This window comes from Oryctolagus cuniculus, chromosome 19 (genome assembly GCF_051225735.1).
Source record: "Oryctolagus cuniculus isolate XC-2025 breed Fujian yellow rabbit chromosome 19, ASM5122573v1, whole genome shotgun sequence".
NCBI classification, from domain to species: domain Eukaryota; kingdom Metazoa; phylum Chordata; class Mammalia; order Lagomorpha; family Leporidae; genus Oryctolagus; species Oryctolagus cuniculus.
Genome location: NC_142885.1, coordinates 13,887,194 through 13,909,371, shown reverse-complemented (window position 1 = coordinate 13,909,371; position 22,178 = coordinate 13,887,194). Strand labels below are relative to the sequence as shown.

Below are 22,178 nucleotides of genomic sequence, written 5' to 3'. Positions count from 1 at the left end.
AAGGAGGAGATGATCTCGTCCACACAAGCCAGCTGCCAAAAAATGAATATAAAGCTGGTAGGCGGGTACACGCAAGAAAAATGGGGGTTATGTCTTTGTGGCCAAAACACAAACTCCTGGGCTTTCCCTGAAACTGGTATTTGGCGTTTTCCTCTTCCCAGAAGTGACTGAAGGTCTCACCCTTCACACCCTGAGCTTCCTGTCAGGTCTCTGCACATGGTTCGGTTGCTGGGGGCCTAAGAGTAATCCTAGGGGCCGGCGGGAACATGTTATAGAGCAGAGTCCCTCGCACACTGTCGGTAGCTCGCCTCAGTAGGAGAGAGAGCTGTCTGGACTGTACAGACACTGCACCCTGAAGTAAAACCCCAGTTCTCGGGTTTTCTTCCGTGCCTCCCCTACTGCCAATTCCTGGAAAGCAGGGGCTGTTCCTTGTCCATCTTCCCATCCTTGGGCCCTGGCGCAGTGCTGGACACATAGGGCAGCATCACACGAGCTTGTCTTCTGCTCCCATGAAGAGGGAGATACCAGAATGATGTGGAACCTTGGCTCTGTTGCGGTTTTATTAAGACTTTTCAAGGCTCTGATTCCCACCCTCAGTGGCTCCCGGTCTGCTGCTCTCATCCCAATTTTGATCCTTCATCTACACGGTCTTTCATTGCTCCGACTTGCCAAAGGCTACAAAAGAAATCAAATGTGAGCCCAGGTTGGCTTACATCTCGGGGGGCCCTTCCTTCTCTAGTCTGCGGCCGCTCAAGTCTCTCTCCAGCCTCCACCATCAGTTGGAGGCTCCCCTCCATGACAGGTTTGTGGTCTTAAGTCGTCAGGAACATGGGCGTGTGCGTCCGAATTGATGTTGGTTTTGGAGTGAGGCTTAGGAAGAATAAACTGGAAACAAGTGAAGTGCACTCATCTGCAGTGTGCCGCTGTGTCTGTAATCCCTGTCAGATTAACCCCTATCCAGGGTTAATCTGATAAACCCGATGATACCCAAAGTAGCTTCTCTGATAACAGCAGCCTGTAATCTGGTGGCATTTTGGCAGATGCCGTGGCTTGCTTTTTTTTTTTTTTTTTTTTTTTTTTTCCTATTTAGGCTTTTGCTTTTCACTGGGAACCCTGTAGGTCCTCAGAGGTTTGTGATTCAGCCTTCAGCCTGGAGCTTAGCCTCCCAGATGGTAATTAATGTTTACACAACATGACAAGCACAAAATGGAATTTCTTTGAGCCCTGCCAAGCACCCATCATCCCCCTGATCTTCCACTCTTGCAGTGTTTGGAAATTAATTTGCCTTGAACAAACAGTGGGTTTTCCTCAATTTATTTGTAGAATTTCAGTGACCGAGAAGAAGAGCTGCAAGACTGAATGTCATCCTTCCATTCGTTCTAGTAATTGAATCTGCTAATGGAACAAACTGGTCTCTGTGTAATGATTTCAAGAAAAGAGGGAGAGGAGGAAAGGGAAGAGATGTGTGTTTTTGAGAGGGTGCACCATTGCAATGTAGTGTCTGGGAGATACAAGACTCTGAACCTTGGGGGAGTTGAAAGTATTGCTAGATAAATTCAGTAGCTCAGTTTGTGCTTTTTGTTTGTTTGTCTTTAAAGATTTTATTTATTTATTTGAATGGCTGAGTTACAGAGAGAGAAAAGCAAAGAGAGAGAGGTGTTCCATCCGCTGGTTCACTCCCCAAATGGCCGCAACAGCCAGAGCTGGGCCAATCCTAATCCAGGAGCCAGGAGCTTCTTCCAGGTCTCCTACAGGGGTGCAGGGGGCCCAAGGACTTGAGCCATCTTCCACTGCTTTCCAGAGAGCTAGATTGGAAGTGGAACAACTGGGACTCGAACCGATGCCCGTATAGGATGCCGGCACTGCAGGCAGTGACTTTATAGTGCCGGCCCCTCAGATAAATAAATTAAAAATAAATAGATAAAGGACACTGCTAAAAGCATGAAAAAAAAATTGAACATTGATTCTCAGAAATGTGACCCTTCCGTGTGTTTCTGGCTTTCTAGTTGCTGGTCCTCTGTTAATGTTGCCATTTTCTCTTAAAGTAGGTTATTTTTCTCATTTGGCTACAATCAGCAGTCCTTTTGGGGTCTTGAAGGCTTTGTGACTCTGTCATTTGCACAAATAAGTAGGGAAATTAACTAGAAAGTAGAATCGTGTGAACATCGGATGCTGACAGTGTACATTTCTAGGGGATTTGGTTCAAAAAGATACAGGTGGATGGATGGGTGCCCCCCACGGTTTTCTTGATGTCTGTGAACTGTTTAAGGTTGCTGCAGTAATGACCTTGTAGGGAGTAAGCCCCACAAGGGGCTTTTTTTCAGCTGGCTATCTGTGTTCTCTGGCTAGGTAATTATATCCTTTGTAAATAATTCCTTTGCCTTTCTCTTCTGTTGTGTGATGTTTGCTGTTGGTTTTCAATTTGAATGACAGGAATACTTTGCTTTTTGAAGGTGTAGAATCCATAGATACCTTTTCTAGGGTACGTGAAGGATGGCTCAAGCACTTGGGCCATCTTCTGCTACTTTCCCAGACATATTAGCAGGGAGCTGGATCAGAAGTGGAGCAGCTGGGACTCGAACCGGTGCCCATATGGGATGCTGGCACTGCAGGCTGTGGCTTTTAACTACCACGCCACAGTGCCAGCCCCAACAGCGTATATTTTTTTATGGCTGTGGTATTTTCCTTTGTACGGATGTGCCGAACTGATATAACGAGTGCCCTAATTATTACAGGTGGGTTGTTTCCGAACTTGTAGTTCAGACCACGGAGTTGTTCCATTGTCTCTGTAGACTAAACCCTTACACACCAGGTCAAGGGAACACCATTGTTATTTTGCTAAATATTGCCAAAGGTGGTAGGTGTTACATGTCGGTTTTGTAAAGTACAGAAAAAGGCCTATGTCCCTGAGAACTTGTAACAGATCTCTATTAAAATCTCACAAACTTGGGGCCGCCATCCCATACTGAGTGCCAGTTTAAGACCTGGCTGCGCCACTTCCAGTCCAGCTCCCTGCCACCCTTAAGGGAGACCCAGATGGATCTCCTGGCTTCTGCCTGGCCCAGCCCTGGCTGTTGTGGCCATTTGGGGAGTGAATCAGTGGATAGACGGGTCTGTGTCTATCTGTCTCTTTCTCTCACTCTCCTTCCCTTTCTGTCACTCTGCCTTTCAATAAATAGATCTTTTTAAACAGTGTACCAAATGTTCCTTCATCTACCTTCGAATCTTAAAAAGAGAATTAAAGTTTATTGAGGTATAATTGACATGCAGTAAACTCGCCCTTTTTTCCCACTGTACAGTATGTGATATAATTTTAATTTGCTTGTCTCTTAAAAGCGTGGTACATTATTTTTATAATCACAAGAAGAGGAATATTTTTTAAACTCTGAAGTGTAATGAATAGATTTAAGTAAGACTAGTCAATTTGCACTTTTGTATTTTCTTTCAACCTCAGCAAATGTCTTTGCTTGGCAAACTCAGAACACACTGTACAATACAAAATGCCTCTTTAAAACGCGCTCCTGCCAACTTGGAGAAGCGCAGTAGGACAAATTGACTGTCAGGACAGAAAAGCTTAACTGGGAAGATACATTCATTGAATAATTGAAAGGAAGAGGAAATGCATTACCGGTTAGCCACAAAAACGCATGACGCCGAATCCATGGCCCCAGAGACTCCCCTAAATGAGGAGTCGTAAACCGGTGCAGCCCCCAGAGCTCTTAGCAGCCCTCGGAGCTGTCTCTGTCTTGCTTGGAGGTCACGGTACCAAGGCCCCATGCACGGATGGCAGCATTCAGCTTCCGCTCCAGCCACCCATCCCAACCCTGACCTTTTCTATATTATTTGCTTTGTTTTAGGTCTCTTTGTTCTCTAGGGGGCAGCACGGGGTAGACAAGGCAGAGTTAGGACTGAAAGCTGGTCTTCTGGTTTCTCAGCCAGCCCAGTGACCTCCATCAAGTTGCTGAACTTGGCGATCCTGTCTGATCATAGAGCGTTCTCTGCAGCCCAGAGGACCAGGGCACTGCAAAAAGTTCACGGAAAAATAGAGTCAAAAGATATTGTGTTGCAAAAAATTTTGAGGTGTGGGTGAGTGAGGTCTTTAGGAAGTCTATGCACAAAGTACATATTATAAAAAAAAGGAAAACAAAGATTTCACACTTTTTTGCACCAAAATAATCTCTTTTTTTAAAAAAGAAAAGACAGAGTTACACAGACAGAGAGAGAGAGAGAGAGAGGTCTTCCATCCACTAGTTCACTCCCCTAATGGCCACAACAGCTGGAGCTGGGCTGATCCGATGCCAGGAGCTTCTTCCAGGTCTCCCACATGGGTGCAGGGGTCCAAGGACCTGGGCCATCTTCTACTGCTTTCCCCAGCCATAGCAGAGAGCTGGATTAGAAGTGGAGCAGCCGGGACTCGAACCAGCGCCCATATGGGATGCCGGCACTGCAGGTGGTGGCTTTTGCTCACTATGCCACAGTGCCAACCCCAATAATCTTTTTTAAAAAGATTTATTTTTTATTATTTATTTGAAAGAGTGACAGAGATGGAGTGAGAGAGAGAGAGAGAGATATTTCCATCCACTAGTTCACTCCCCAAATGTGCATAACAGCAGACTGCACCAGGCCAAAACCAGGATCCTGGAACTCCATCTGGGTCTCCCATGTGGGTGGCAGGGGTCCAAGGACTCAGGCCATCTTCTGGTGCTTTCTCATGCACATTATTGGAGAATTGGATCGGAAGTGGAGCAGCTAGGTCTCGAACCCTCACCCATATCAGACGCCAGCCCTGCAGTAGCAGGGAGCTGGCAGTAGAGCAGCCACGAGTGGAACGAACACTCATTTGAGGATGCCAGCATTGTGGAGAAACCCGGTGCACCCCCACACCCCCAGGCCCCAAACCAAACTTTTAATTGCATTTTCTGCAGTCTTGTTGAAGTAGCCCATGTGGCCCTAAACCACCAGTGTCCCCTGGGAGATGCTCAGAAGTCAAGGCACAGCAGGCTAAAGCCCTGGCCTGCAGCACTGGCATGCCATATGGGTGCCGGTTCGAGCAGATGCTCCACTTCCCATCCAGCTCTCTGCTAATGCACCTGAGAAAGCAGTAGAAGATGGCCTGAGCCCTACAGCCACTGAATCTGCATTGTGATACAAGATCTTCAGGCGGCTGGCATGCGCATTCCAGTTTGCCAGGCACTGGAATGGCCTCTTGGGTTCTTGTTTCAAAATTCTGTGCGGCCAGGCTCCTTGAGTCCTAGCGTAGGTGGTTCTGCACAGACTAGCAGTTGGCCTTCCCTGGGTCCCATGTCGCTTGTCAGTGGCAACAGGAGCTGCCGAAGCCTTGGCACCACTCTTGCGCCCTGTGTGTGTCTAGGCTGGGATGCCTCCTGCACATGACGGTGTGGTCCAGACTCCAAGAACAAAGGAGGAGATAGATGGAGTCCAGCTAGATTTTGGAGCACTTATATGTGTGCTTCTGATGTGTTTCCATGATATCTCTCGGCAGCATCCTTTAAAAAGAAGTTTTTGGCCGGCGCCGTGGCTCACTAGGCTAATCCTCCCCCTAGCGGCGCCAGCACACCGGGTTCTAGTCCTGGTCGGGGCGCCGGATTCTGTCCCGGTTGCCCCTCTTCCAAGCCAGCTCTCTGCTGTGGCCAGGGAGTGCAGTGGAGGATGGCCCAAGTGCTTGGGCCCTGCACCCCATGGGAGTCCAGGAGAAGCACCTGGCTCCTGCCATCGGATCAGCGCAGTGTGCCGGCTGCAGTGTGCCGGCCACGCCGGCCATTGGAGGGTAAACCAACGGCAAAAGGAAGACCTTTCTCTCTGTCTCTCTCTCTCTCACTGTCCACTCTACCTGTTAAAAAAAAAAAAAAAGTTTTTGTTGTTGTTTAATGCGAGGGAGAAACTTTGTTCAGACCTTGAGCTTTGGAGGGAGTTTGGATGTCAACTTTCCCAAGATAGAAAATATTGATTGGTAGATTCTTTATCATCCTGGTCCAGAGAGAACAGAGAAGTGCAAGAGTTTAAAAATGTGTTCCTGCCAGTGTTATCCAGCACTATCAGCTGAAATTCGCTGTCCACGTGGCCAGAGGCCCTGCCCAGGGCCATGAGCTGCTCATTGAGTAAAATCCCTCTTTTATTTTGTGCTGTTAGCATTTCTGGGCGGTTGGCACTTTCTGCCCCAGAGCTGACCGAGGGACCTGCAGGGTTTGAAGCCATGTGCACTTTCTGCCAGCTGTCATATACTGGCTTGCCATGGAAACTATGGTGAAAGACACACATGGAAAATTCTGTGAGGTGGTAGAAAAAGCATTAACAGAGAGGCAGAGCCAAATCCTGAGCCCATGGCATCTGCCGATAGGGGTCCCAGGGATCTTCTGGCTGCAGGGGCTCTGTCCACATCAAGGAGGAAGCTTGGTGTCTTATTCCGGCTCAGAAAGTGGAAACTAAGGTTCTGGAAACTCACACAATTTCAGCTTTTTTTTTTTTTTTAATTAGACCAGTGCTTTTTTTTTTTTTAATTTATTTATTTGAAAGTCAGAGTTGCACAGAGAGAAAAGGAGAGGCAGAGGCAGAGACAGAGGTCTTCCATCCGATGGTTCACTCCCCAATTGGCCACAACGGCTGGAGCTGTGCCGATCCAAAGCCAGGAGCCAAGAGCTTCTTCCGGGTATCCCATGCAGGTGCAGGGACCCGGGGACTTGGGCCATCTTCTGCTGCATTCTCAGGCTGTAGCAAAGAGCTGTATCGGAAGAGGAACAGCCGGGTCTTGAACTGGTGCCCATATGGGATGCCGGCACTGCAGGTGGTGGCTTTACCCACTATGCCACAGCGCCAGCCCCACAATTTCACCTTTTATCTTAAGTGAAAGGCTTCCCAGAAAGGTTCTTACGGCAACACTGGGTGGACAGGTGAGTGGGATGTCAAACATGTAACGTCACTTTTCATTGGGACCATGTTGCAATGTTGCGTCTTTTCCTACCTGAAGCGTGTGCAGGAAGCAGCTTTCTCTCCATCCAGGCTGCTCTGTGAGACATGAAGATAGCCAAGTCCACAGCAGCCACAAATGTGCTTTGTTTATAAACCCAGCATTTGTTTCCACGCTTGTGCCTGTTATGGTTTGATCTGTTGTACTAAGAGAACATTGAAAATAATGGATTACTTTGACACAGATTCTGAGGAAGAAAAATGACAAACAAGTGTACAGACACCAGAGAGCACCAGCAGAAATAAATACAACCAGTGAGAATATCCTGTTTTTTCACACTTGATATACAGGGAGCTAGGAAGAAAAAGTCCACGGCTAGAATAGATCATTCTAGAAGACAAAAAAGACACCCTCACTGCGGAGACCACTGCAGTCTTCTCTTGCTTGTTTTTTTTTTTTCTTTTTATTTGACAGGTAGAGTTAGAGACGGTGAGAAAGAGAGAGAGAAAGGTCTTCCTTCCATTGGTTCACTCCCCAAATGGCCGCTACAGCCGGCGCTGTGCCGATCTGAAGCCAGGAGCCAGGTGCTTCCTCCTGGTCTCCCATGCGGGTGCAGGGCCCAAGCACTTGGGCCATCCTGCACTGCCCTCCCAGGCCACAGCAGAGAGCTGGACTGGAAGAGGAACAACCGGGACTAGAACCGGCATGACTAGAACCGGCGCCCATATGGGATGCCAGCACTGCAGGCGGAGGATTAGCCAAGTGAGCCACAGCGCCGGCCTTTGCCTGTTTCTAAAGCTGGATCATAATCAAAAGGAGGGTGCTGCTTTTTTGGCACACAAATGAGGGACAGGTAACTTCTCCACAGATATGTACAGAAGTTCGTACTCCTTAATGGGTCCGTTGCTTTATATGGAACACCATGCTGGACATTCGTTTTTCCATTTGTGAGTTTTATGGAATTTGACTTATGGGGTCACCCAGTAAGCAGCACTTAGATCTTTTGGCCTTTGGAGCAGTGCATAACTTTTTTTTTTTTTTTTAATATGTATTTACTTGAAAGAGTTACACAGAGAGAGGAGAGGCAGAGAGAGAGAGGTCTTTTAACTGCTGGTTCACTCCCCAGATGGCCACAATGGCCAGAGCTGTGCCAATCAGAAGCTCAGAGCCAGGAGCTTCTTCCTGGTCTCCCACGCGTGTGCAGAGGCCCATGGACTTGGGCCATCTTCTGCTGCTTTCCCAGGCCACAGCAGAGAGCTGGATTGGAAGAGGAGCAGCCAGATCTCAAACCGCGCCCATGTGGGATGCTGGCACCGCAGGCAGTGGCTTTATCCGCTACGCCACAGCGCCGGCCCCAGTGCCTACCTTTTACATTCACACAGGAGCATCTGTTTTCTGTATTTTTTTCCTGATCATAGACTTTTGCTTAACTGTTACATCAAGCTTCATTCTAATGTGTGGCATCCACACCTCTTGGCCTCAGCTGGGCGGAGACCCCCACCATGGTTCAAGGGGAATTTCTTAAAAAACCTAGCCAGTGCAGTTGACATTGAACTTCATGAAAATCCACGTTTGCACCTTTGATCTCGGATGGACAGTGAGCGTTAAGGAGGCCCAACTTTTGACTGGAAGCTTAGCGCTTCCTAAATAAAAGTGATTTCTCTAAATGTCAAGTGTGTCTCCTCGGTCAAAATGGAAAGAGAAGAGGGAAGGCCAAGAAAACCCATCTGTGTGTTGTTAAATAACATCTGCTACATTTGCTATATTGAAAACACTTCTCTTTTGTATATTCAAGAACTGTATTTGTTTTAAAGGGAGAAAAAAAAAATCAACTTGTCGGCTATCGTTGGTTAATTGTGTTCCATGAGAGACTTTGTGGGAATTAAGGAAAACATTCATTTTCAGAACAAATCCATCTCGGCCTGGTGGTCCAGGCGGCTCTCGCTGTCTGGAACGCAGCTGTCACTGGCAGGGGTGGTGTTGGGGGGGGGGGGGGCATCGCTGCTGCCTCATCTCCCCCCACCCCCACCCCCTGTGTGCGCAGGCCCCACCGCATCACAAGGCATGGATGCTGGAGTCGTGGAGTTTGCTTACCACCTCACTGGCACTCACACGTCATCACCTGTGGTTTTGTCTCCCCCCCCCCCCAATGCAGATCCGGACTTAGGCGTTGGCACACTCCCGGACCGTGACAGCCAAGATGCAGGGCCCATTGTCCCCAAGATATCGGGTCTAGAGAGAAGCCAGGAGAAGAGCCAGGACTGCTGCAAAGAGCCCATCTTTGAGCCCGTGGTGCTTAAAGACCCCTGCCCTCAGGTCCCGCCGCCGCTACCCCAGCCCCAGGTGGAGCCTCAACTCCAAGCTCCTTCTCCGGACCCCGACTTGGTGCAGCGCACGGAGGCCCCGCCGCAGCCCCCGCCTCCGAGCTCACAGCCACCCCCGGGCCCCCCGGAGGCCCAGCTGCTGCCCGCCCCACAGCCTCAGGTGCAGAGGCCGCCCAGGCCGCAGTCCCCCGCCCAGCTGCTCCACCAGAACCTCCCGCCTGTGCAGGCCCACCCCTCGTCCCAGAGCGTCCCCCAGCCGCTGTCCGCCTACAACAGCAGTAGCCTCAGCCTCAACAGTTTAAGGTGAGCCAACGTGGTCTTCTCCTGTCCGACGCTTGCCGTCTTCCCAAGGACGTGGGGGTCGTGGGTAAGGGGCTGCTGACACACACGCACCTTGAGGTTTTCTCTGAGGCTGGAAGACACGGGGGCGGGGGGGACATTGGGAGGGACTGGGGGCTCTTGGGTAAGGACAGGTTGGCTTGGGAACTGAGGACTAAGAAAGAAAGAACTAGATTCTTTTTTTTTTTTTGGACAGGCAGAGTGGACAGTGAGAGAGAGAGAGACAGAGAGAAAGGTCTTCCTTTTGCCGTTGGTTCACCCTCCAATGGCCGCCACGGCCGGGCGCACTGTGGCCAGCACACCGCGCTGATCCGAAGGCAGGAGCCAGGTGCTTCTCCTGGTCTCCCATGGGGTGCAGGGCCCAAGCACTTGGGCCATGCTCCACTGCACTCCCGGGCCACAGCAGAGAGCTGGCCTGGAAGAGGGGCAACCGGGACAGAATCCGGTGCCCCGTCCGGGACTAGAACCCAGTGTGCCGGCGCCGCTAGGTGGAGGATTAGCCTAGTGAGCCGCAGCGCCGGCCAGAACTAGATTCTTAAGATTAAGAGTCGTGCCAGGGGTTCTGAGGCTTTGCGAATCCTGGAGATGAACTTGCCTTTTCCTGTCCGGGACAGTTAAGGAACAGGTTAGGGAGGCCGGTTCTGTCCCCAAGGGGCCAGGCCCTCTTCTGAACCTCCTAAGCCAGGTCTGTGACCTCCAGCCCATCACGGTGATCAGAGAAGCTAGCACCTGTGTCCACCTCCTTATTTGTGTCGTCTCTTTAACAGGTTCCAGGCAGCTGGGGTGAACAGTGTTTTCACTGCTGTGTTGTTAGTTGGGTTGCCTTGTGGGATTCAGGAGCGGGCCAGGGGGGCAGGGCAGAGACAAGTGTGTAGCCTCGGGAGAGAGGGAGGCCCTGAGCTGGCCGGGCTGTGTCGCCCTATGGGGCGGTCCCTAAAGGGGGAGGGGGTGGGACAGAAAGCGGGGAATGAGAGCTTTTTTTTTTTTTTTTTAAGAAAACGAATTGCTCACTTTTTTTTTTTTTTTTTTTTGTCTTTATGCTCTTCTTTCCACCCAACAGCAGCAGCAGAAGCAGCACGCCGGCAAAGACTCAACCCGCCCCTCCTCACATCTCCCACCACCCCTCCGCCTCCCCCTTCCCCCTCTCCCTGCCCAACCACAGCCCCCTGCACAGCTTCACGCCCACCCTCCAGCCCCCCGCCCACTCACATCACCCCAATATGTTTGCCCCTCCCACTGCTCTGCCTCCTCCGCCACCACTGACATCAGGGAGTCTGCCGGTCCCCGGACACCCGGCCGGGAGCACTTACTCAGGTAGGGCGTTTCCGTTGCACCAGCCATGCCGTGCCCAGTCGCTAGCTGGTGCTCACTCGCAGGCTTCGGCCTCCTTCTCCTCTCCCCCAACTCCTCCTATGGGCCGGGAGCCAGCGCAGATGGATACCGACACCCGTGCTCACCCAGCGCCTTTCGCTTTACTCCTGGGAGAGAGGAGCCTGTCGTGGGGACAGGTCCCCGAACTTCCAGGGCAGGCCCCGTGTAAGCCATCGGCGTCTCCTCTGGGCACCTGTAGAGGTCAGGCCCCTGGCCGAGTTGTCAACCAGTGTTTGGCCATGGATACTGAGAGCCACACATCGGTCACTGACCCCGGACAAGGGCCGTAGAGAGAGCTGTGACCTATTAACGGCTGGCACTTAGTGTGTGCCCTCCACTTCAGTAGATAGCAGTGTCACCATCCCCACTGCCCGGAGAGGGCGAGGTCAACTTATCGGGTGGGTGGCTTGTCATGTCCGGAGTCACTCAGCAGTGACCCAGCTAGAGATCCAGCCCTGGCCACGTGGCCGGGCACTCTGTGAGCTCTTTGAGAAACAGGGACGCTGGCTTGTGACCAGGCCCTTGTATCTCAGGACTGTCCCCCCATGTATCTCAGGATCCGACTGCCCCTGGGAGTCCCCAGCTACCGTGGTCCGCGACAGCGAGGCCCTTGGCTGTCCCGTCCTTAAGGAAGTGACCATCGCAGGACAAGGCGTCACCGCCTCCCTTCTCTTCTTTTCCCAGAGCAAGACATCTTGCGACAGGAACTGAACACGCGCTTTTTGGCCTCTCAGAGTGCTGACCGCGGGGCTTCCCTGGGCCCCCCGCCCTACCTGCGCACCGAGTTCCACCAGCACCAACACCAGCACCAACACACTCACCAGCATACGCACCAGCACACCTTCACGCCGTTCCCCCACGCCATCCCGCCCACCGCCATCATGCCGACGCCAGCACCTCCCATGGTGCGTACCCCAGGCAGAAATGTGAGGATAAGTAGAGCACGACTCTTTTCTTCATGCAGCCCTAGGGCGGGTGGGCTGGGCAGCCGGGACCACCAGGAGACGGGATGGGGGGTGGCGGTGGGGTGCTGGCGTGGCGGGGGGCTCCCTTGGCCTAGGTCACCTTTGCAGGGCATCAGGAAATGTGTCCCACCCCAGGCAGCTGCAGAGACCGGAAGCGGGAATACAGCAGCGTGGGCGGGGCTTGTTCTAGATGCCCTGGAAACAGCCCCCTCCGCTGTCGGACTTGTTACTCCTTAAAGGGCTATTTTCCTTTTTTGGAGCATCGTGTTGCTACCATGGATAACAATGTAGCTGTCCAGCCCTGACCCCCAGTGCCAGCTCAGGTCCGCGTCAGTGTAGGGGTGAGAAGCGGGAGAGGCTATTTCAGGGAGCACCTGCTTAGGTGGAGGTATTCAGTTCAGTCGGAACTGTAACTACTAGTGCCACATGAGAATGCTACCTCCTAGAATCCTGAAGTAGGGTCCTGTCTCTGACAGTGAGTATTAGAGTACTGTACTTGTTGGATGTCTACTTTAATGCTTGATTTTAGGTTTTTTTTTTAAAGGTTTATTTATTTGAAAGTCAGTGTTATAGAAAGAAAAGGAGAGAGAGAAAGAGAGAGAGAGAGAGAGAGGTCTTCCATCCATTGGTTCACTCCCCAGATGGCTGCAATGGCTGGTACTGGGCCAGGCCAGAGCCAGGAGCATTATTCAGGTCCCCGATGTGGGTGCAGGTGCCCAAGTACTTGGGCCATCCTCTGCAGCTTTCCCAGGACATGAACCCCTGGATGGGAAGTGGTGTAGCAGGAACACGAACCCGTAGGGGACACCAGGGTTGCAGGTGGCAACTTCACCTGCTGTGCCACAGCACCAGCCCCCATGGTTGATTTTAAAGCAAGTAATATAGACGCTATAAGAATAGGTTTGAACTGCTTGTTTTTAAAAGAAATTCTCTTCACCCAACTCCACTGCTTCTCCTCCCTCTCCTGTTCCCATCTAGTTCACCTTAAGTTTTTTTTTTTTTTTTTTTTTAAGATCTATTTGCTTTATTTGAAAGAGTTACAGAGAAAGGTAGAGACAGAGAGAGAGGTCTTCCATCCACTGGTTCACTCCCCAGATGGATGCAACAGCCGGAGCTGTGCCGATCCGAACCCAGGAGCTTCTTCCAGGTCTCCCACATGGGTGCAGGGGCCCAAGAACTTGGGCCATCTTCTACTGCTTTCCCAGGCCATAGCAGAGAGCTGGATCAGAAGAGGAGCAGCTGGGACTAGAACCGGCACCCATACGGGGTGCCGGTGCTTTAGGCCACAGTGCTGGCCCCTCACCTTAATTTATATATATATGTATATATGCAAATTTATATATTTGAACGTGTATTATATTATACATATATATAATATACATATATATAAATTTATTTATTTGAAAGGCAGAGTGATAGAGAGCTCTTCCATCCCCTGAATGACTTCCCAAGTGGCCACAAAAGCCAGGGTTAGGCTAGATGAAGGCCGGAGTCGGGGTCTCCATCCTGTTTTCCCACGTGGGTGGCAGGAGCCCAAGCACTTGGCCTATCTTCCACTGCCTTCCCAGGCGCATTAGCAGGGAGCTGGATCCAAGCTGCAGTAGCTGGGGCTTGACCCTTCACTGCAGTGTGAGATGCCAGAGTCAGAGGTACAGCTAAACCTGCTGGTGCACGACACCAGCCCTTATATGTATTTGGAATTAGTTTTATAAATTTTATTTCAGGAAATATTAGCAATGAGTCCTTGAAACCAAAAAAAAAAATCTTTGTATGGCAAATTTTGTCCCTTTTTCCTGGATAAACTAAACTCAGGAGTTCCATTTTTAAGGGACTATTATTTGGAAAAAGAGTTTTGCGCTAGCCCCTAGAAGCTGCCACACTTAAGTGCCGGGAGGGACAGCCACAGTCCATGTACGTGATGTAGAGGCAGCAGTAGTACGCTCTTTTCCTGCTCAAGGGAAAGGCCAGAAGCCCGAGTTGCCTTGTACTGAGGTGTAACACATTTCAGAAGACAGCCCGCTGTTCAGTTCTTCAACCCGAGTGCAGGTGACAGTGGAGAGGAGACCCTGGCCAAGTCCGACAAAATACACACTTCTCATGGTTGCTTTTGTACCAGACTCTACCTATCAAGTAGACAGACAGCACAGTAGGGTGTACAGGGCTGGCACCTCGTACCCCATGGGTTTCCACTTTACTTCTCCTTCTCTGTTGATTCCTGTCGGAGGGACTCAGGAGCCCCGAATGGTTTCAGATCCCATGAGTCGGTTGCGCCTGACGGCGTCTTAGTAGCAGAACAGCTTGAGTAGGGCTACCTCCAGGACAGCGAGCAGCAATGCAGGTGAAGTAACTAGTTTTTGCTTTGATCCCTTTACAGTTTGACAAATACCCTACAAAAGTTGACCCATTCTACCGGCACAGTGTGAGTCCTTTACCATGCTACCCATTGAATGTAACTGCTTTTCCATTTTTGTGCGCTTGCCACAGACCAGTAAGCGACCAGCAGCCTTCCTTAATCATCTTTTGCAAGAGTTCCCATTGCTCCTTTATCACTCTGGATGCTTGCTTTTGTGGCATTTTGCTTTTGGTAAAGATGCAGTATCATCTTCTGAATCAAAAGATCAGAAGCTTCCCCGAAGACCTGAAAGCAAAGTTGAGCCTCACTGGGAAGACAGGCGTCCCCTGTGCAAATGGGGAGGGGGGGTTTGCAAAGTGCGGTCATGCGTGGTGCTGGTGAGCCCAGAAACAAACCATTTCAGTCACCAGCAGAAATGCCATAAACGCAGTTTCTGCGATTCAACCTGAATTACTTCCTCTATCTAGAAAACCCCTTATCCTTTTGACTCATCACTCTTAAAAACAAAAAATAAGTAGGGTTTTGTTTGCTTTAGACTCCATGTACAACCTTCTTCCTTGTGACTGGTGCTGTTCTCCTGAACTTGTAAAACTTGACAGTAAAAATGTCATTTAATGAAGAGACTTAAAATTGAAACAAGGATTGTTTTTCTCAAAAAAAAAAAAAAAAAAAACACACATCATTTTTTAAACTCATTATCTTTCGAAAAAAATCTTGTTTTAAAAAGATATTTTGGAACTTAAATTGCTACCGGTCCACCAAGTTATTTACATGTTTAGTACTTGTAAGACAAGAACTACTTTCGATACAAATTCCTTAGCCACTTCACGATGATATTTTGATTATGGGATGAATACTGCATCATTTTTATCTGCAAATTTGCAAGTTTCTTTGCTCAGTGGTTTATTTATATTTTTAAATGAAACTGCCCCCTAAAATAAAGGTTAATAATTGCGTAGAGCCAACTATTCTTGCTTTGATTTTTTTAGACAGTGTTATCATTTGACATTTGACCAGGAGTGCTCCTTAAGACATCAGCAGAGACTGCATTCCTCCATACTTTGGGCCAGATAGACACTGCATGAGCCAAGAGCTTAGCTGAAGAGTCAAGACCAGGAAATGCTAGAAATCAGGAACTGCTTAATCCGCGGTTTAGTGAGAATGTGAGAGAGGCCCTTTCCAAAAGGAGTTAGGAAAGTGGTAGTCAAGTAAGTCCTTTCCCCCTCCCCCCACAGTGTGGACCACATTGTTCTGCTCAGTACTGTGACACAAAAACCTTTTTTCAAATAGGCATGCCAAGCCCAGTAGAGCTACGGGTTCCTTCTTTGGGTCTGTCCCCTGAATGGTGTCCTTCTGCCCAGTCTGTACTTTGCTGACTTAAATTAAAGGCCGGCTAACAAAATAATTCTTGTGGAAAGTCCAGTGTGCTCAACAGGTGGTTCACATTTACTTCTTAGGACCAAGCACACTGCCTTTTTTGTATGCACAACCCACAGAGAGTCCTCGGTTTAAAGGAGCCCAGAGGCCCGAATTTTTGAAAAGTTGAAATGCTTCCAGTTTTCAGTCGAAAGAAGGGAATAGTGAGCTCTGTTTATATTTTAAGAGGTCAGTAAAGGAATAAAGCTAAAAAAACAAGGGGAGACTACCCAGTGTCTTTTTTTTTTTTTTTTTTTTTTTTTTTTTGGTAAACATTAAAGGAAAAATGCCCACCTGGAGGCAGAGTAATAGAAATTTGAGTGTGTTTTACTGTGGCGTGTCTTTAATTACTCTGCTTTATACAGTGTACTGTGGGAGAGATATTTTATGTTATTAGTCGTAGTGGGTAATACATGAAGGACTTAGTCTTTCTCCCCTGCTTTGGGGATTAGGACGATATAAGGAGAATTAAGATGCTCTCAAGTATCTAAAACACAATTTTAGACTTAAAAGTAGTTTTAAATGAGGGCACTTGGCTTGCAATCACTGTTTAAGTGGATTTAGTTCAATATCAATTAGTCTGAAAACCTTTGCTGCATCATTGAAGGGAGCAAAATGAAATAAAGACCAATAGAAAAAACTACATAGTGCCCGCAAACAGACAAGATTGTGAAATGTGAATTTCAGTCATTAGCACTAATAGCTAGCATTAAGACAAGCTTCCATTATTTTTGTGTGTGTGCATTTTTGACATACGACGCAACTGTGAAAGTGGGGGTTGCTTACATAGCTGTATGATGGTTTGATCAAAGTCCATGGACCCAGAGCAGTGGAGTCTGAGAATCGTTGGATTCGCACAAGGAGGGAAAGATGTGTCTATTTCGTGTTCAGTATTGCACTACATGCTTCCCTCGGCTGTGTTCTCTCTGAGCTAGTGATCCCAGAAAACTCATAGCCTTCAGACTCGTCTCCCATTACCACGTGGTCAGACTCACCTGTCAAGGTGGTGGCTCTGAGTAGCCTCCCGTGAGCTCTCGCTTAGAACCGGCTGGAAGCGTTAGAAGTGCTTTGAGTACCTGGAACTCAGCAAACAAGAACAGTTAGAAAGTACACCACTCCACACTATTGTAATCTGTCTTCTGGAAAAAGGGGCAGCCCACTGCAAGTACACACCGAGTCGTTTTTGCTTTACCCTTCCCCAAATATTTGTCATCGTTTTAGACGAGAAAATTAAGTTGTCCTCTGGAACTGCCGCTTCTAGAACAACCTAACGAAGCGAGGGTTGTGAATTTGCTCTCACTTGCTCAAACTCTCAGAAACCTAAAAGTACTAATTGAGTTTTAATGGCATCAAATTCTGGCACTCATAAAGACCTACTTCTTTTTCTTCTTTCCCCACTCCCCCCTCCTCTTTTTTTCTTCTTCTTCTTTTTTATTTTTTTTTTCTAATTAACTTGTAATTTTCTGGGCATCTTATTTGGCTCAGCATCCCTCCTGTTTTTGCTAGGCATTAGAATCTCCAACCATTTAGGATTTCTATTCAATTTACCAATTAATAATTAGAAAAGCTCCCTTTCTAATGATGTCCTCATCTGGGACATCATTTGTTGGCTGATTGATTCTGAACTACTTTTAACTTTTGCAGTTAAACATTCATGGCACATCTGTGTGATCATTTCATCATGGCTTCTTGGCTAATAGCATCAAACTGAGATTACTTGGCTTGCTAATGTGATGTCTTTCTATGGGGAGGGAATTTGAATATATCACTTGCCTCCGACTAAAATCATGTTTTTCCCTCTCCATCTCTGGCCACAGCTCTTCCATTCCTATCCTCCTGCAGTATCGGGCATCCCCCCTATGATCCCACCCACTGGCCCTTTTGGTTCACTCCAAGGAGCATTTCAGCCGAAGGTAAGAAGCCTTACAGTGCAAACACACGGGCATGTTTCTGAGTGGAGCCCCAGGCCAGCGGTGCAGGTGGCTTCTGCATCCTCCTGCCCGCACCGTGACTGCATTGGTCAGATCCAAAGTGACCAGGGGCATCAGAATGAGAATACTTTTTTCCCCCAGTCCCTCTAGTTTGCAACCTCAGCAAAAACTTCATTTTCAATCAGCGCTACCCATGTAATCTCAGTTGAGCTAAGATTTCCTGTGAGACTTAAAATACGTGGAATATATATACAAATATATATATATATATTATATATTTTTTTCTTACCAATACTGTGGACCTAAGATTCTGGTCAGGAACTCTATGAAATGTCAGACACATGTGCACCAAGCTGACCCTGAGGGATCGGTTCTTAACCAATGCAACATTGAGTCTTGAGGGATTGTACTAGAAGGGGGGAGGGGCGACACTTCCCCAGCTAGAACTGTGTCCTGTTCATTGTGTCAAGGGAGAAATCTGCTCCTCGCTCTCCCTCATTTCCCTCCTGAGCCCCCATCAGCCCCCTCTCGACTCTCTCTGTCTCCCCCCCCCCAAACCACCCTCACCATGGTCACACTTGCCATAGTCAAGGCTCTGTCCCCAGTTCTAACGTCCTAGTGGGAAATTTGCCATTTATAATAATTAACAAAGTTTCTGCCCAGGGAGTGACAGTGCAGTTCGACGCAGGCCACAGGTCAACACTGAACAGTAATTTTTTTAGAATACTTTACCTGTTGAAAGCTTGGCTCACTGCCATGCAAGAACAGTAGTGCATTGCGCTTCTTCCGTTGGTAACCGCCATCAGATTTAGACTAAGATACTTGGCTGTGTGTAATGTCCGCTTCCTTTTTCTCCCCCATCTCAGTCCAGTTTGGGGCCGGACTTTCCCAGGGTGAACACACAGAAACTAGAAACGAGGAGAGAAATTAGACAACTTCAGAAGCGGGAAGGCCACTCCTTCAAAATCGCGTGGCACCTGCTGGGGGCCGCGGTTGCTATGCAGGGCCGTGTGGTGGTGACTTTTCAACTCCTTCCCCTCATCTGCTCCTCACAGCTCCCTGGGGCTGTCATCTGTCCCCTCCAGGTTGCCACAGACCTCCGATGCATCCCCAAACAGACTGGTGGGTCATTTAATAAATTAGGCCATTTCCCTCACTCACAATTATCCAATCACACAGAAAACTACATCTGGGCAGGAAAGTGTCTCTGCTGGTGTTGGAATGGGCCTTTCCAGGCCATCTTCCTGATTGAATATGTAGAGTGCAGCTCGTTAGTGGAGTTCTTCATATGTATGCAAATCAGGCTGTTAACAACTCCAGCCTAATTGTTAGTTGTACTGCGGCTGATTGCTTTGCTTTGCTTTCTTTCAGTTTTTTTTTTCCCCCTTCTCCTTGTAGGCAAGCTTCCTGCCTAAACTTGAGCTCTTTTTCCAAACGAGTTCAGTGGCTGCTGTGGAGGGGGGATTCGTAGAAGTCGTGATTTCTTTTTTTTTTTTTTTTTTTTTTTTTTTTTTTTTTTTTTTGACAGGCAGAGTGGACAGTGAGAGAGAGAGACAGAGAGAGAAAGGTCTTCCTTTTGCCGTTGGTTCACCCTCCAATGGCCGCCGCTGCAGCCGGCGCACCGCGCTGATCCTGGCAGGAGCCAGGAGCCAGGTGCTTTTCCTGGTCTCCCATGGGGTGCAGGGCCCAAGCACCTGGGCCATCCTCCACTGCACTCCCTGGCCATAGCAGAGAGCTGGCCTGGAAGAGGGGCAACCGGGACAGAATCCGGCGCCCCAACCGGGACTAGAACCCGGTGTGCCGGCGCCGCAAGGTGGAGGATTAGCCTAGTGAGCCACGGCGCCGGCTAGAAGTCGTGATTTCTTACATAGAGTCGCTAGAGCTGTTTTCCGAAGGCTTTCCTCGTGGAAAAGTCGGGACCGGGCTCAGAGTGGGCTTTCTGTTGTTTGTTAATTCCAAGGACAAAAGCCTACGTCGAAAGTTAATGTCGTTAGTGATATGTAAGAGTAGCGGAGGGAATAAAAAAGGACGAGGCAGCATTACTGGAGAAATCATTTAATAATGGGTCTGCGTGGTCCCTAAATTAGGTTCTCTCGTCCCATTTTCCACCACCGCTAATGAGTAATTACCGAGTGTAATTCCTTGTTATTATCTGCCAGTTAAAATGTAGAGAGTTGGCTTAATGTCTGTAGGAATACTTTCAGTTATTCTGATGAGGAGCACCTGATCCTGCAAATGCTAATAACGTTCACTTACACGTTTCTCAGAACGCTCAGCTATAAAGCAAACGCAAGACAGTGGCCGCCAGTGCCGCGGGTTCCCTAGGAGGAAGGGGAGTGTCAGGGCGGCCACTGTGTGTGGTGCTTGTCTCCTTGCTCTGTGACAGGTGCTGGGGCTGCCTCCATGTCCCTGCCAGAGAGGGCGATTCCTGGTCAGGGCCTCACAAAGAGCTCAAGCAGTCAGTCAGGTGGGGGTGGTGTTTCAGGACGAGACAGACATGAGTGAAGGTTGACTTCTGTACTTTTAGAGGGAAGGCAAGACCTTGCTTTGCCGCCTAATGTTTTGTGCTTCCTAAACTGTGCCCTCGTTAATTTGTAGACATCCAACCCTATTGATGTCGCTGCTCGGCCCGGGACGGTGCCACACACTTTACTCCAAAAGGACCCGAGGGTACGTATGTGCACAGTCAGGCTCATCACAGGTAACACTGGGAGTGGGGCGTGCATTTGCAAGAGTCACCCGGCCCAGAGTTCACACCTTGCATGGCTCAATGTGAGTACGCACTGTTCAGGTGTGTGCAGGACAAGGCCAGGGACCCTTAGGAAACAAAAATCTCTCCCAGGGAACCAGCTTGCCATTGGGAGAGAACCAGAATGGCTTACGCTCTTAACCCAGAAAGCACACACTGGTAGCTTGTGTGGTTTCTCCTTGATGTTTGTCTTCTCAGTCCGCATCACCTTGGGTTTCTCTCACTCGAAAGAGCTGTATGTGGAATGTTTTGAATGGAAAAGCAGTGTCCGGACACATGCACACACACACACACACACACACACACACACCTCCTTGAGGCCAGGATACTACCCACCACACAGCTCTTCCGGGCTCTATTTTTAATGTGATAGGGAGTCTGTTGTGCTGGAGAGCTAAATAAAATCTCCATTATGATCTGGCTAGGTCATGTATTGATAATTTCTACCGCTGCCAACCTCCCAAAAAGAAGTTATGCGATAAGTATAATCTCGTCTCATTGATTGTTGCTCATATTTATCTGTAGAGTGAATGTGAGAACCTTTTACAGTGTTGCCTTTCTCCCTGGGTAAAGGCAGTCAGAAATTGATGACCAGGGTTAGGTAGACATTTAAAACGACTCAGGTAGGTAAGTGTGTTTTCCTGATGTTTTGTGAACCTCTTGAAAATATCTAATACCGGTCCTTAACGCCAGAGTGAGTGTCGGTACAGAGAGCCCACTTGTCCTGTGTCTCCCCTGAGACGCCCTCACTGTCAGGCTTCCGCAGGCCCTGGTCCCTCACCCCCTCTCAGCATGGTCTGGAAGGGCCAGGCAAGCTCCTGTGTCACTCGAGCAAGGCGTGTGGCCAGGGGCCACCGCCTGTGATTGAAGGTGCACAGGGACTTGTCAGCCCCCGTGTTCCGAGGCTCCTGCCGTGGGGGAGGGGACACTTGGCACTTTTGATAGTGTGAAAATGGGTTAATTATTCTCTAAAAGGGCTTCATTTAAAAGTAAAATTCTAACATTTTAATTTCCCCTCCTAATGAAGCACTACAAATTTGTTAATTAGAGCAATTGTTTGAGTGACAGGCGTGTAACCAAGTTGTCATTTTCTCTTCACAGTTGACAGATCCTTTCAGACCCATGTTAAGGGTAAGGACGCTTCTTCTCGGGCTGTTTTGCAACCTCTCTTTGACTCCCTGTGGGTTAAAAATACAAATCCATGACAAGGAAGTAAGCCATAGAAATGGTAGCATAAAACTTCAGAACGTTGGCACGTGGGTTTTTCAGGTGCTGTGATTGAAAATGACCTAAATCAATTTGCTTTCAGTGTTGGGAGAATCCTGTCTGGCTAATGTTTATTTAGGTAACATCAAATTCCGACTCTCTCGTTCTGGTAGAAGGTTGGACCAGTCGGAAGGTGGGGGGAAGAACTCAAGTTGCAGGCCCTTGGAAAGACAAATACTGATCCGAGTGCTTTTATTTTGGCTTGTAGCTCTCTGTTCTGCTCCCACTAGCAGTGACTTCCCATGGCCACTTGACCTATTTCTCTGTACAGAAAGATATTGTGAGCATTGGTTTGTTAACATCTTGTTCAGTTGAAAGGTCTTGAGACCTGCAGGCTGGCTGGCAGATGACTGCTGGCTTAGGGGTGGGGTAGAGGACAGACAGGTGGACGGTTGAGTGGACCAGGGATTCCCTGCCAGGCTTAGCCCATTTCTGGTGCATATAATCAGGTGACTTGATTTCTGCAAAGGGAAATAGGATCGTGTCATCACTTGGGTGAGGCGGTATATTCTTTGTACTCCTGGATGACCCGCAATTTC

The 22,178-nt window shown here is 48.9% G+C and overlaps 1 protein-coding gene across 10 annotated transcripts in view; it reads left to right on the top strand.

Moving 5' to 3' along the window:
• AUTS2 (activator of transcription and developmental regulator AUTS2) overlaps nt 1-22,178 on the top strand; it is a 1,250,408-nt gene that overhangs the window by 1,210,746 nt on the left and 17,484 nt on the right. For 3 of the 10 annotated variants that reach the window (XM_051847918.3, XM_089320645.1, XM_089320648.1), the window contains 7 exons: nt 9,081-9,552; nt 10,649-10,902; nt 11,644-11,885; nt 14,299-14,343; nt 17,511-17,606; nt 20,223-20,294; nt 21,475-21,504. In XM_051847918.3, the coding sequence (XP_051703878.1) occupies nt 9,081-9,552; nt 10,649-10,902; nt 11,644-11,885; nt 14,299-14,343; nt 17,511-17,606; nt 20,223-20,294; nt 21,475-21,504 (1,211 nt within the window). The remainder of the gene's footprint in view (nt 1-9,080; nt 9,553-10,648; nt 10,903-11,643; nt 11,886-14,298; nt 14,344-17,510; nt 17,607-20,222; nt 20,295-21,474; nt 21,505-22,178) is intronic. The other 7 variants (XM_051847921.3, XM_089320646.1, XM_051847920.3 and 4 more) reach the window with 5 other exon arrangements.